The sequence below is a fragment of the Rattus norvegicus genome, chromosome 15 (genome assembly GCF_021556685.1).
Source record: "Rattus norvegicus strain SHRSP/BbbUtx chromosome 15, alternate assembly SHRSP_T2T, whole genome shotgun sequence".
In the NCBI taxonomy this organism is placed as follows: Eukaryota; Metazoa; Chordata; class Mammalia; order Rodentia; family Muridae; genus Rattus; species Rattus norvegicus.
In genome coordinates, this window is record NC_141548.1 from 32,868,178 (window position 1) to 32,882,435 (window position 14,258).

Consider the following 14,258-nt stretch of genomic DNA (forward strand, 5'->3'; position numbering starts at 1 on the left):
TTCAGGTTGCTTAGAAAGTGCTTTTATTTTCACTCTATTTATACTGGCTGCCTGAATGGTGTATTTCCTGCTTCAGGCACTTGCAGGTCCTCTCCGAAGTCTACTCGTGGACGTGGACGGGCTACCAGCCCCTACCCCTGCCGAACTGTGCTGGCTCCTTCTTGGGAAAGGCAGTTCTCGGTTGTACTGACATGCAGTTGTGTTGTCCAATCTGCACTTCAGAACAGTTGTTTAAGACAATAGACTGTAGCCCTTTAAGAGGAAAAGGAGGTAGTGGTAGTGAGAGGGTTCAAAAGTTAGAAAGGTTAACGAGCACTTTGGGGCGAGGGGCAGCGACACCTTGTGTTCATCCGGGGGAATGCAAACGTAGGGTCTTCACCTGCTCGCAACTGGGTCTCACTATGAGCAGTGCCTCTTCAGAATTAGTCTTGTAGAAGCTCAAAGGAGTAGTGCTTGCTGTTTGGGTGTCTTTGATGGGAGACTCTCTGGACTGCCTTAGTCATAGAGGAACTGTGGGGGCTCACAGACTTAGTGCTGGGGAAAAGTTAGCAGGTTCCGACTTTGGCTGTGTGACCTCAGTGGGATCCTCTCCTAATGGATGTCAAGTCCCTCATGTATTAAACAGAGGCAGACTGGGTTAGGTGATCTATAGTCATTCCTTTCCAACTCCAGAGTAACTGGAGTCCATAGATGGGTGCTGAGGAAGAAGGTGATGGGAGAGCTGAGCAGGGAGGGCAACAGAGGATGAAGAATGGGTACCTGTCATTGGATTTGGTGCGTTCCAGGTGTACCAAGGATTGCTGTTTCTTCCATCTCCCTGCAAACAACACAGAGTTCTCAGGCTTTCTAAGAGGCTAATCTCATCACCATGAAGTTCTCCTTGCTAAGAGGGCGTGCTCTAGTCTTGCCAATGTCTCACCTGATTCCTTTGGGGGTCAGGACCTGGAGTCTCAGTAAAGGCTGGCCTAGGTGTTGTGCCTCTGGAGGGTAAAGTATGTGGAATTTGGGGAGTGCCAGCCAAGGTGTCAGATGATGTCCCTGCTGGTGTGGCATGCCCAAATGATGCTTCCTTTCCTCTCCTCTCAGTAAGACTTGTGAGTCTTTCAGGAACTGATCCAGAGGGCTCCTCCAGATGCAGGCGGTCCAGCATTTCATAAACTATGGTTTCCCTGGGGCAATCCACCTCTGTACCTTTTTGGCTGGACTCTCTGGCAGACAACTTTGTGTCACTGCTTCTGTACTGAGACAGATAATGCTTTACCTGCGTAGACAGGAGGACCTTGTGCGTCAGGAGCTGGGGCAGCCAGAGTAAGCCCCAGTGAATATTTTCTTGGTCTCTGGAGACTAAGGAGTAGGTTTGGGTGAACAGGAATGAGAGTCAAGGATTAAATAATGGTAGACAGTGGAGATAAACCGGGTGGTTGAGGGAGCCACTGAACAGTTCCGGGGTGGGAAGGCAGTGTTAGAAACTCACCTTGGAGACAGCAGCATCTACCTTGTCCTGTACCAGGATGTAAACATTATTGGTTTTTGATTCACAGTCTGAAAGACAACAGAGTTGTAGATGAGTAGGACTTCTTGGAAAAGCTTCCTGCTGAAGACCCAAACTATCCTAGTGCCAGAGACATGGGTTACTCACCTTGGAAGGATGGCCTGTCTTTAGGCTCAGAACTCCAGCAATGCGTCATTAACTCCTTCAGTCCTTCTAAGCCAGGAGTCTCAGGGCTGTCCGGAGGCAGCTCTGTCAATGGAGGTCGCCTCTGCCTGTTACACACTGCTCCACGAATTAGTGAGGTCTTGTCTACCACTGGAGTCGGGGGTAACAAAAGAATTCATGAAATGAGGAGACACCCCATTCTATCACGGACAGAAGAAGGGAGAGCCATCCAGGCAAGAGGCGAGGTGGGAAGAGGGCAGTCTTAGTAGGTCAGGGAGGGAGGGCTCTAGGGGTTTTAGATGCTTTCGGGCACCTGAGCTAAGAGTCCATTTAGAGTCTTACCCTCAGCTTCTCTTCCAGCCAGCACTGTCCACACGAGGACCCCAAAACTGTACAGACAGAAAGTGGAGGCTTGGATGGCCTCTGGCAAGACTATTTTCCCATATCGTACCCTTTAGAAGGGCCCAAATAGGTATAGAAATGTGGAGTGTATTTGGGGCGGACAGTTTACCTGTAAACATCACTTGCTTTAGAAGCCTTTCCGTCATTATCCAACAGCTCTGGGGCCAAGTAAGCTAGGGTGCCCCCAGAATCTCTCGATCCTGACCCTGACCCTGACTGTGACCCTCCCTGAAATGTGGACAGGCCAAAGTCTGCTAACTGTAAAGGAAAGGAAAAGGAAGGTATTAGATGAAAAGGGCCAGAGATTTTTTTTTCCTCTCTTGCTCCCAGAAGATGCAGCCTCAGCTTTTGGGAGGTGGTATGGAGGAGCAGAGGGAAGATCGAGTCATTGAGACCTTAGCAGGAGATCTGAGTTGCTAATGGGCAGGCAAGCCTGAGATAAGTCAGCCTGGGTCCATGGGGGGTGGGGAGGGCTTTAGGCCCGTGGAACTGACCCAGGAGGGTAAGGAGGACCTCTCATAAGGAGGGTCAGCTGGTCTGACTAGAGGTAGAACTCCTAGGTGGGTCTTGTCACCCGTGTAGCCTTGACAGGCCAAGGGTATTCAACACAGTCCCAAGCCTACACTAGGTTGTAGATGGACTAACCTTGGCGTGGAGCTCTGGATCCAGCAGAACATTGGAGGGCTTGAGGTCCCGGTGCAGTAGCGAAGGGTTCAAGCTGTGTAGGTAGCACATCCCCAGCACCACTTCCTCTAGCAGGCGACAGAGGAGAGGCCAGGGCCGAGGGCATGAAGGTTGCAGCAGCCCTGAGAGGGAGCCGTTCTCCATGAATCCTGTCACCAGAGCCGGCCCGTACACGTAGTCCCACTCGAGGTTCTCAGTGACCCCCAGCAGGAGCAGCACGTTCTCATGACGAAGATTCACCATAGCCTTCACCTCCCTGGATATCTTCTTCCTACATGCCAAAAAGGGGCCAAAATTGGATTGGCTCTGGAAGATCCCAACCTTGCCCCATTCAGGCTCTTTGACCACATCCTGCCTACAGCTGGGGTCACTCACGAGTTCACGATCTTGACTGCTACATCAAGGTTCCATGCTGTGTGGCGTGCCCGGAACACGGCTCCGAACCCGCCTTTGCCCACAAATCCTAGGTTCTCCAGTTCTTCAGAGCCCACGAGAGAGATCGATGACGCACCATTGAGCCTGAGAGAAGGTTCTCGTCCAGTAGGGGGCCCACCTCCAGGTCAGCGCATCCTCTGTCTCCCAAGCTCTGCGATTCCATGACTGCGCGTGGACAGCGTGTCCAGCCTCCCCGCTGCTGCCCGCCTCACCCCCAGCTTTGTTCCCTGCCTCAGCAAAGGCGTCCTTTGAGTGTGCCCTCCGGCAACTTGTGTGGGTGTCCCCGAGACACAGCTCGCTCCCTACTCACCATAACTTGACAGAAGACATCGAGAGCTAGCGGCTTCCTGGATTATGTGTGCAAAGATGGAGCTGGAACCCCGACGTCTACAACGTCTACGGCTGAGAGTTTAGACTGAGAGGAAGGAAGGCAGAGTCCTCAGGGCACGGAGGTTCAGACCCCGAATTCCGCTTCCCAAGTCGCTCCGCCGGAGTTTGAATGAGTGACTGAACAACTTCCCTTTTAAAAACGAGGGCACTTCTGCAATCCCGCCCCCTGGGGTGGGGCAAGCAAAACCTTGGGGCTATTTCCTGTGCACTTGCCTCGAACCTGAGAAGTAACTGGGCCCTGGGTGTGCCACAAAAGGAGTCCTCACCATCCAGGAACGATTAACTCCCCACAGCAGCCAGCCTTTCATGGAGCCCTTAGCCCCACCACCGGCCAATCACATTTTGATGACGTGAGGATTTTATGGTCCTAGGTTCAGCTCTCCCGGGATCACAGAGGAATGCTCCTCATAAGGTTTGTCTTGGATCAGGTACACATACTGGTTTCTTCAATCTTAGATCAACCGTGTTTCCTTTTCTATAGACGTGGAAACCCAAGTACTTACAGTTGAAATAGTGTGGCCAAGTAAGTATGGGAATAGTTTAGAACTGAATTCTGCTCCACCAACCTAGCCCATATTTATTTATTTAAAAAAAATCATTTTGAGACAGGGTCTCTCTATGTAGCCCCGGTTGGTCTGGAACTCGATATACAGAGAAGGTTGGTCTCAAACTCACAGAGAGCCGTCTGTCTCTGCCTCCTAAGTGCTGGGATTAAAGGTGCACACCACCAGGCTTGGCTTATTTATTTACCTTAAAATTTATTTATGTGTGTGCACGTCTGTGTGGGGTGGGGTGCAGGTCCATGGTGTGGGTGTGGAGGTCAGAGAACAACCTCAGATATTGGATCTCACCTTCCTCCGTGTTTGAGGTAGGGTCATTTTGTTCTCTGCTGCGTGCATAATGCGCTCTCTCGCCTGTGATGTCCTAGTATTCCCCTGTCTCTCATCTTCCTGTAGGAACAACGCTGGGATGGCAGACTTGGGCTACTGTCCCCTGTGCTACTTGAGTTGTGGGGACCTGAGTTCAAGTCCCCATGTTTGACTGACAGAAGCTTTGCCTACTGAGCTGCTCCTCCTCCTCCCTCAGCTCAAGTTAGTTTCTGTTTGCAAATGCCTCTGGTGCAGATGGCTGCTGAAGGTAAGAGGCATGTCACGCTGCACTGAAGGGCCTCTCTCTGAATCCCTGCTTGGCAAGAGCAGATACTGAGTAGTGATTGTCTGATCTGTGAACTACTCCATCCACTGCAGCAACTCTGACTCAGGGCTTCCCACCCTGTCTCTTGCGTGGCACCCTTGGCAAGCAAATACTTGGTTGGATTCATGCTTCGAGCAAGAATAGCATAGACTCTCGATGAAGGCTTTTCAAGACTCGGGCATGTCAGAGTATTGGGTAACAGGACTGGTGGCAACACTCCTTTAATCCCAGCCCTCAGGAAGCAGAGGCAAGCAGACCTCTAGGACCAGCCTGGTCTACATAAGGAGTTCCAGGCCAGCTAAGGCTACATAGCAAAACCTTGTCTCAAAATAAATAAGGAAAAACGATTTAAGGTAGGGGCTGGAGAGGCGGCTCCTCCATGAAGAGCAGCGGTTGGTCTTTCTGAGGACCCAGGCTTGATTTCCAGTACACACGTGGTGACACACCATTGTATATAGCTCTAATTCCACCAATTCCAGGGCATCTGACACCTTCCCGTGTCCTCTGTGGGCACTAGGCACGCATGTGCTCACAGACTACATGCAGATTAAACATAAAATCAAATTAAATTTAAAGAGGATTTGAAGTGGATAACAGATCCCTATAGTTTGTCACTCAGTGGCATGGTGATGGCTGGAGGTAGACATAACTGGACAGTCGGCCCTAGCATTCAGTCCTTCACCGGAAGAGCTGACCTCAAGCTAACGTTCTGAGCAGTTTCATCGTTCCTCCTCATTCCTTCCTCCCAGGCCCAGGAAACCATCACCCCCCTCTTCACTGAAGAAAGCTTGAGATGCATTATAAAAGTGACATGCCATTAATCCCAATACTCCCAAGGCAGAGATAGGTAAGCCAGCCTGGTCTACAGAGCAAGTTCAGGACAGCCAGGGCTACGTGGAGAAACACTGTCTCAAAAACAAAAACAAGGGGCTGGGGATTTAGCTCAGTGGTTAGAGCGCTGGCCTAGGAAGCGCAAGGCCCTGGGTTTGGTCCCCAGCTCCGAAAAAAAGAACCAAAAAGAAAAAAAAAAAAACAAGTCAACAAAAAAACCATATGCCATCTTTTATAACTGGCTTACTTCATTCAGATTCAGACACCGTAGCTTCAAGGCAAATTATGGGATGTTTCTGAATTTTATTAAAATTTCCTCTATATCCACTTAGATGAATTCTAGCACACTGCACAGCACACCTCTATGTCCAGTTATCTATTCTGGGCATTTGGGTGGTTTTTTTCCTTTCAAACATTGTAAATGATGGTGCCTTGAACAATATTGTACAGGACCTGTTTGAAGCCCAGCTTCTAGTTCTTTTTCGTAGCAGACGCTGTCTGGAACAAGAGAGTCACGATTCTTACCATCATGGGTTTGGAAGGATGCTCGCTCAGTGGTTTGGTTTGAATACTTCCTCAACTTGATGCAGCTTGGAGTTTCTGAAGTCTTAGTTTCTGTCGTTAGGAATTTTGTAGTCTGTGTAGAGGAAGTGCATTTTCATTATTTTCGTCATCCTTTCACTCCTTGAGAAGATACATTGGCAGGATGTACGGTCCATGTTTACATTTTCCCCTCTTCCGGTGTGCTTATGTATATTAAACCTCCCTGCTCCTTACACAAAGCTTTTCTACAGCCTTGCCTATCTCCCCAAATTTAAAGGAGGTTCTTTTTCAGGGGACCAGTGTGCTCAGCTGTGACTCCAGTCCTGCGATTTCGGTAGTTATGGGAAGTTTTGGCTGATGTTGCTCCCCTCCCCCCAATCTCTCTGTGACTTTAAAAGTATTTTCCTGTCCTTTTTGTATTTTTTAGTACGTTCTAGTAACGGATGGTAATAACAGCAACAGTATGAATATAGTTAATGCCGCCGAACTATGTATTTTAAATGTGTAAAATGATGCTTTTTTTTTTTTTTTTTGGTTCTTTTTTTCCGGAGCTGGGACCGAACCCAGCCAGGGCCTTGCGCTTCCTAGGTAAGCAAAATGATGCATTTTAAGTTACGCATATTTTACAAGTAAAAAGGATCAGATAAAGATAAAATTTAATGTATCAGAAACGAGATTCAGGGAGTAGGGAATGTAAATCATTTGGCGGGTTTCCTCTCTTGCCAGAAGCCATGAGTTGGATCCCAGCATGTGTGTAAACCAGGAGTGGTGGAACACCCCTGGAATCCTATCATCCCAGCTCTTTGATGGTGGTGGCCAGGGGGCCAGTTTAAGGTTATTAATAGTTACGTAGTGAGTTTAAGGTCAACCTGGGCTACCTGAGACCTTGCCTCAAAAGGGGGCGGTGGTGGTATCTGAAGATCGATTAATGAATATTTAACAGTCTGTGTTAATAAGCGTTTTGGCTGAGTGTAAACATTAAATTTTATTGGGGGAAATAAAAGAAACGTAAAAAAGCTGGGCTTGGTAACGTGTGCCTGTAACCACAACACTTTGCAGATCTAGGCAAGAAGATGAGGAATTGGAGATCATCTTCTGATAACTCCCAAATTCAAGGCCAGCCTGAACTACAGGGTGAGACAGGGACTATCTCAAACAATAGAAAAGAAACGAAACAAAGAAGTATGTATAGACCTGTTTAAAAAAATATCTGGGCCTGGAGAGATGGCTCAGAGGTTAGGAGCACTGACTGCTCTTCCAGAGGTCCTGAGTTAAATTCCCAGGAACCACATGGTGGCTCACAACCATCTGTCATAGGATCTGGTGCCACAGTGTGTCTGAAGAGAGTGACAGTGTACTCATATAAAATAAATAAATCTTTTTTTTTTTAAAAAAGAAAAAACTCAAGTTAATAAAAAAAAAAAGAAAAGAAAAAGAAAAGAATATCTGAATAAGAGATAGATATATTGGCCTAGCACAAGGGAGGCTGAGGCAGGAGGATGGTGAATTTGTGGCTAGCCTGGTCTATGTAGTAAGATTCTGTCTCAAACAAAACTAAGTAATCAAGTAGGAATATGTTCTAAGGAGTTGTTCTCAAATAGGGGTTCATGGGTGGATGGTTTTTATTTTCTTGTACTTTTTTTTTTTTTCTGTTTTTTCCGGAGCTGGGGACCGAACCCAGGGCCTTGTGCTTGCTAGGCAAGTGCTCTACCACTGAGCTAAATCCCCAACCCCATTTTCTTGTATTTTTATGTTATTTATTTAGATGAGGTTAGAAGAGGGTGTCAGATACACTGGAATCGGAGTTAGAGGCAGTCGTGGGCCACCTGCCTCCGTCATTGAGAACTAAACTTGCATCCTCTGGAAGAGCAGCACACGCTCCTAACTACTGAGTCATCTCCCCAGCCCTCTATGTTCTTATTTAAAACTTGATATTCTAATTTTTCGGAGATGAATTTATGAGGTGTGTACTGAATTGCAGCCTCCTGTTCTCCCTGGGGGTCCTATACTGAGATGAGGCTGCTTCCCTCTCCTTCCTGCTCTACTGTAACCCAGAGACTCTTTGGTGTCCGCCTTTCGTTCCTGACTGAAATTACTAGGTCATGGAGTTTGCCTATGGTAAGATTCTGACAGCGATAAACTTGGAGATGTGTGTGTGTGTGTGTGTGTGTGTGTGTGTGTGTGTGTGTGTGTTGCTTTCCGGTTCAGGAGGGTGTTGTAATCCAACAAGGAAGTTCACAGGACAAACTTACTTTCTGTTTCCTTTTCTGCCCAGGCATCATGTGACATTACCATCAACCATGACAAGAGTTGGCCTTTTTCCCCAGACGATATACTTACTGTTAGCGATTCGCCACAGGCTGAGGCTAGACACACTGCAGATAAAGAAATTAGAAACTCCCCAAACTTTTTTGTTTTGGCCTGGATGTAAACAAAGTGTTAAGGGGCAGAAGCTGGAGAAGAAGGGACAAGGCCCGAAACCTTGCGTTGAAAGGCAGATGGCCCCCCAGCACCCCAGGATGGTGGGGTCAGGTCAGCAGCTGAGACCCGGCAGGATGCTTACCTTTGACCTCTTGTTGGGTCTGGATGGCATGGCCCTCCTCCTCTCCCTCAGCCAACAGCAGCCCTGGCAGGGCTGCTCTCCCAGCTCCCTTGGCAGACTCTTCCTCTTTCTAAGGCTTGATTCCCCTGACTCCTTGCCAGCTGCTGCTCCCTACATGGCCGGGACAGCCACAGTGCATGGGACAGCTACTTTTCCTCAGGTAACAGTGACCAAGTCTGGAGACTCTTTCGGCCAGTTAGGCTCAGCTTGGGTCTCTGTCACGCTTATGGAGTTCTTCTGGGGTGCTGTCTTAATTTGCCTTTGGTCACCACAGTGACTCATGGCAATGGCAGTTAGCAGTTGCAGATTCTTACACTCCAGTGGCTTCCCTCAGATGTTAGAGCTAGGTTCCTGTTCCTGTCTTGGGGCCCTGCCTGTCACCCCACTGTCTTTGTGGGGGCCAAGGCTGTTTTCTCTCCTGGATATCCTTGTGTTGTAATTATGTACAGAAGGTCAGGTTGGCCTGAGGTGGGTGCTCTGTCCTTTCCCCGTTCCACAGTGCGTCTTCGATCCAGTTTATTTAAGAGGATATGTTAGGAAGTATCCTCCGTTTCCTTCCCATCCATGTCCAGCTCTCTCCTAACCCACTTGCTCTGTATGCTCAGGCCTCTATGCTGAGAGTCAGAAAGCCTCTTTCATTTTGTTCCCTTCCAGCCATCAAGCCCTTCTCTGAATAAGGGTCTTCCCTTGAGTCCAGGGGATGGAACCCAATGTTTACATTCTCTTCTGTCTTGGTCCCACCCAGTGGCAGTTTCGTGGTGCTTTGAGGAACCGGAAAAAGAACCTGTTGTTATATCTGGAAAAAACAAACAAACAAACAACAACAACAACAAAAACAAACAAAAACAAAACAAACAAACAAAAAAAACCCCGAAGTGTTAAGGAACCTTTTTTTTTTTTTTTTTTTTTTTTTTTTTTCTGGAGCTGAGGACCAAACCCAGGGCCTTGTGCTTGCTAGGCAAGCGCTCTACCACTGAGCTAAATCCCCAACCCTGGAACCTTTTAAAAAAAAAAAAAAGGTGGACTGCTCTTCCGAGGTTCTGAGTTCAATTCCCAGCAATCACATGGTGGCTCACAACCATCTGTAAGGGGATCTGGTGCCCTCTTCTGGTGTGTCCGGAGACAGCTACAGTGTACTCAGACAAAATAAATAAATAATTCTAAAAAAAAAGGTGGCAGCACAGGTCCGTTGTCTCTGCCTTAACTGATGGAAAATGTACCTCACCAGAAAGGGAGAAATATCCCTAATGGGGGGGGGGGCACCACAAAACCAAAAAATCCAAAACCAAACCAAAACCAAACAAAGGAAAAACAAGCCAAACAGCAACAATCTGCCACTTTGAGGGACTGTGCTGAGCTTGGAGAAGTCAGGATTTGGGCAGAAAAGAGATACAATGTAAGTTTCTGCCTGGAAGCAGACCTCAGCGGCTGCTGCCCACCTTCCCTTCTCCTGGCAGCGTTCTTTTGAAGGCTTCCAGTGCTGAAAGTATATCCTTCTGCAGGACTCCATGCAAGACAAAGCCTCTTGTTTTTCTGTGCCGAGCTGAGATGACTTCACAAAGTTACTGGGTTATGTGTCACCCGTGCTTCCTGTCTCAGAAAAGTAAAGCCCTCCCTCATTCCCTCATAGAAAGGAGTGTGGAGTGTGTTCTAGCAGATTCTACTCACAGATCCTAGGCCCCTTATCTGAACTCTTAAGGCAAGGGTACTGGAAAAGGGGACCTACCTCAATTCTTTTTTTTTTTTTTTTGGTTCTTTTTTTCGGAGCTGGGGACCGAACCGAGGGCCTTGCGCTTCCTAGGCAAGCGCTCTACCACTGAGCTAAATCCCCAACCCCTCAATTCTTTATTAGTGTGGCGAGACTCAAAGGATTTTAGAAGGGTCTGGAGAGATGGCTCAGCGGTTAAGAGCATTGACTGCTCTTGCAGAGGACCTGAGTTCAGTGCCCAGCACCCACATAGAAGCTTACAACTGCCTATAATTCCAGTACCGGAATCCAACACCTTCCTCTGGTCTCCTGTGGACACACGGTGCACATGTACATACAGCTAAACACTCATATGTCTGAAGTAAAAACAACAAAATCTTAAAATATTTTGAGTAACCATGACTGCTGTGGCTGGGTGAGGGCTTGTAATATATGCAGTTTTAGAGCCCCTCTGTTTGCTAACTGTGTCCAGCTAATGTCAAGGATCTGATTTCCTCATCAGGTTCATCCCAGTGGGGCAGGCTGGTCGTCCTAATGAACTCCCTTTTTTTTCTTTTCTTTTCTTTTCTTTTCTTTTCTTTTCCTTTCTTTTCTTTTCTTTTCCCTCCCCCCTCTTCCCTTCCCTTCCCCCTCCTTTTTCCTTCCTTCTTTTCTTCCTTTCTTTTGTCTTTTTTTGGGGGGTGGGGAGTTAAGACAGGGTTTCTCTGTGTAATCCTTGTCTGTCCTGGAACTCACTCTGTACCAGGCTGGCCTCAGACTCAGAGATCCTGCCTCTGCCTCCTGAGATTAAAGGCATGCATTATTTCTTAAATCGAATGAGCCTATACACACACACACACACACACACACACACACACACACACACACACAGAGAGAGAGAGAGAGAGAGAGAGAGAGAGAGAGAGAGAGAGAGAGAGAGAGAGAGAGGGAGAGGGAGAAGGAGAGGGAGAGAGGGAAGAGGGAGTGAGGGGGATAGAGTATTGTCTAGTGGTCAGGGGACAAACTCTGGTGCTAGAATTCTGCTGTGTTAATAGTTACCAGCTGTTTGATCAATCTCTCTGTGTTTTGATTAACTATATATAGTGCCTGCCAGGCTAGGTTATTGGGAAGATGAATGAAATAAGAAGACAAGTAGCACGTGCTTAGTAAGCAGTAAACCACCGCCTTAGCATTACTGAATTTCCAGTGCGAAGTGCATTCCTTCTGATAAAGGTCCCACCCCACCCTTTCCTCTCAGTGTTCCTTTAGTGACTCACTCTTCCCTATAGTCTCTCCTTTCTCCCAGACACCTGACCTGCGGGAGTTACTAAGGAAGTTAGCAACTCTGGCTTACGGTCCTAATCAAGACACGAGGGCGTGGTCACTGCTGAAAGTCCCTCCTTGTTTGCCTGCCTGGTACAATGTCGCGTTGCTGACTGAGGAAGGGCTCTGTGCCTTGGGCAGCAGTCAGGGTACTTTGTATGTAAGACCCCGCCCCCCGAGGGGGGGCGCTCTGGTTTGAGCTGTACCTGCAGTGGGCCTTTGCTGATTTTTTTTTTTTTGTTGTTGTTGTTCTTTTTTTCCGGAGCTGGGGACTGAACCCAGGGCCTTGCGCTTCCTAGGCAAGCGCTCTACCACTGAGCTAAATCCCCAACCCCACCTTTGCTGATCTTGACAAGGCCTGGAGTAAGAGGACTATCCCTGTATCTCTCCCAAAGCTGATAAAATTGTGGGGAGAAGACACCACAGAGTTGGGTGGTCTCCAGCTACCTGTTTATCCCCAAGTTTTGTGATAAAGTCTATATATATATATCACTTCAGATGGTCTCTGGAGGGACTGAGTCCTGACTAGAGAGAGGCAAACGACACATGCATGTTTGGCATCCTCTCCCTCCCTGAAAAGTGGTTTCTCTTCTCTTCCTTCTGGAATGGGACCCCCACCCCCACTGTGAAAGCTCCAATCTAGGTCGGTCGTAGGCCCCGTTCTTAGAGGATCACAATCCAAGATCCACCTTCTCCTCTGCTTCCTCCTCATTGTTTCCTCAGGATGGTCTCTGTGACCTGGGTGGTTGTCTTCAAGGAAAGATGAAAAACAAAGTAAACAGAGTCAAATCCAACCACCTCAGAGATGGGGGCCTGGGATGCATTAGAGACTCTTGCCTGTCATTACATGAGCTTGTGAGGCTGTGTAGTATTAGCCCTATTTAAAATGTTTATGTATTTTTTATATGCATGGGTATTTTTGTCTGTATATATGTCTGTGCACCACATGTGTACAGTGCCCACAGAGACCAGAGAGAACACTGGATTCATGGCTACTCGGTGTGTGCTGGGAATTGAACCCAGGCTCTCTGGAAAAGCAGCTAGAGTTCTTTATGCTGAGCCATCTCTCTAACATATTAACATTATTTTAAGGAAGCTGGACAAGGCGTTGTACACCCGTCATCACACCACTTGGCAGGTGGGGGACAGACAAGAGGATCACCGTGAGTGTGTCAGCTTGAGCCACACAGTAAATTCCAAGCCAGCCTGGTCTCCATAGCAAGCTCTTGTCAGAGAGGTGCGATGAGCTCGAGAGAGTGGGTTTAAGTAACCAGGCCAAATCCATACAAAGACAGACAGATGAAGGTCTGGACCCCAGATTTGTCCTCTGTATTTTGGGGGTGAATTTTTAATCAGGAGACCTGAAGAGGGACTGTTGTTTAAGCAGAGCAATTGGTTTCTCTTGAGACAGCTCAGCTTTGTTGACCCAGAATGTTTAGCATTTGACCAGAGTTACGTTTGTACCAATATTAGCACTACAGTGGGAGAACACATCTACCACCCCAGAGTCTCCTGTGTCCCCCTCAGTCCTGTCCTTTAGTGTTCTCATTTCTGGACAACCCCAGTCTGCTGTCCTTAGACTGGCTTGTGCTTTTTATTTTGTATAAATGGAATCACACGGCATGTATCTTCTTTTGCCTTGATCTCTTTCACGACGCGTGCTTATCATTCCTCCTTGTAATGTGTGCCGGCAGACTGTGCATCTGATTGGCAAGATCGTGATTTCTCCGTGCTGTTGTGTGTATTGGGAGATGATACCTTAGTTGGTGAGTGGGATTCCTCTGTGGTGCTGAGGAATCAGACGCTGGGCCTTTCGAAGACCAGGTGAGCCACACCCCCAATGTGGCACAAACTTTCAGTTGTGAATAATTATCTGGGAAGGGAATGACTCAGCCATCTGGTAGGGAGATATTTAACTTTTTGTGAACTTGTCAAGATGTCAGGAGGATTGTAAGTTGGAGGCCAGCCTGGGCTACACAGCAGACAAGAGAGAAAGATAAGTGGGATGTAATGGTGCCTAGAACTCAGGGGGCAGAGGGAAAAGGATCTCTGTGAGTTTAAGGCCAGTCTGATCTACTTAGGGTGGCCAACACCACATAGAGAGACCTTGTCTCAAAAAACAAAAACGGCAAGTAAACAACAACAGCAACAACAACAACAAAAGCGCTTACATGTTATTTTTTAAAAATACTTTCTTTTAACATTTTTTCTAAGATTTATTTATTATAAGTAATATGTAAGTACACTGTAGCTGTCTTCAGACACACCAGAAGAGGGCACCAGATCTCATTACAGATGGCTGTGAGTCACCATGTGGTTGCTGGGATTTGAACTCAGGACCTCTGGAAGAGCAGTCGGTGCTCTTAACCACTGAGCCACCTCTCCAGCCCTTAAAAATATTTTTGAGACTAGGTTTTATTATGCAGCCTCAACTGGCCTGGAGTTCACTTTGTAGTCCAGACTGGTCTCAAACTCACAAAGATCCTCTGACTCCTGAGTGCTAGGATTAA

General features: G+C 47.6%; 2 protein-coding genes and 1 long non-coding RNA gene across 12 annotated transcripts in view; 2 read left to right on the top strand and 1 right to left on the bottom strand.

Moving 5' to 3' along the window:
• Ripk3 (receptor-interacting serine-threonine kinase 3) lies at positions 1-8,966 on the bottom strand. 5 transcript variants are annotated; one of them, XM_087584939.1, is made up of 12 exons: positions 8,700-8,966; positions 6,119-6,230; positions 3,489-3,593; positions 3,119-3,343; positions 2,705-3,014; positions 2,169-2,317; positions 2,000-2,046; positions 1,640-1,807; positions 1,475-1,542; positions 920-1,261; positions 760-817; positions 1-252 (listed from the first exon to the last, which is right to left on the bottom strand). In XM_087584939.1, the coding sequence occupies exons 5-12, from the start codon at positions 2,984-2,986 to the stop codon at positions 122-124; spliced, it is 1,245 nt and encodes a 414-aa protein (XP_087441065.1). In that variant the 5' UTR covers positions 2,987-3,014; positions 3,119-3,343; positions 3,489-3,593; positions 6,119-6,230; positions 8,700-8,966; the 3' UTR covers positions 1-121. The 5 variants fall into 5 exon arrangements, with proteins under 5 accessions (XP_087441065.1, NP_647558.2, XP_087441064.1 ...); NM_139342.2 differs by having other exon boundaries at positions 3,119-3,262; positions 8,700-8,955; XM_087584938.1 differs by lacking the exons at positions 6,119-6,230; positions 8,700-8,966 and adding an exon at positions 3,782-4,043 and having other exon boundaries at positions 3,119-3,262.
• The window catches only part of Nfatc4 (nuclear factor of activated T-cells 4), a 27,672-nt gene continuing 17,187 nt past the window's right edge, over positions 3,774-14,258 (top strand). The window contains exon 1 of the mRNA XM_087585661.1: positions 3,774-3,980. Within this exon, the coding sequence (XP_087441787.1) occupies positions 3,967-3,980 (14 nt within the window). The 5' untranslated portion in view covers positions 3,774-3,966. The remainder of the gene's footprint in view (positions 3,981-14,258) is intronic.
• Positions 4,389-14,258, top strand: part of LOC148000954 (uncharacterized) — a 13,231-nt gene continuing 3,361 nt past the window's right edge. Inside the window, exons 1-5 of one of the 6 annotated variants that reach the window (XR_015638799.1) lie at positions 4,573-4,705; positions 6,688-6,724; positions 7,196-7,318; positions 8,118-8,254; positions 8,412-9,538. This is a non-coding gene — a long non-coding RNA (uncharacterized LOC148000954). Of the gene's footprint in view, positions 4,706-6,428; positions 6,471-6,644; positions 6,725-7,195; positions 7,319-8,117; positions 8,255-8,411; positions 9,539-14,258 lie in introns of those variants that run through there. The other 5 variants (XR_015638802.1, XR_015638800.1, XR_015638798.1 and 2 more) reach the window with 5 other exon arrangements.

Bases quoted from the DNA above. Each gene is read 5' to 3' on its own strand.
- Ripk3 (NM_139342.2), bottom strand. From the start codon at position 3,508: ATGTCTTCTGTCAAGTTATG. The intron at 3,263-3,488 runs GTGAGTAGGGAG...ACCTTCTCTCAG, and splicing joins ATGTCTTCTGTCAAGTTATG to GCTCAATGGTGCGTCATCGA. The intron at 3,015-3,118 runs GTGAGTGACCCC...TTTGGCATGTAG, and splicing joins GCAGTCAAGATCGTGAACTC to GAAGAAGATATCCAGGGAGG.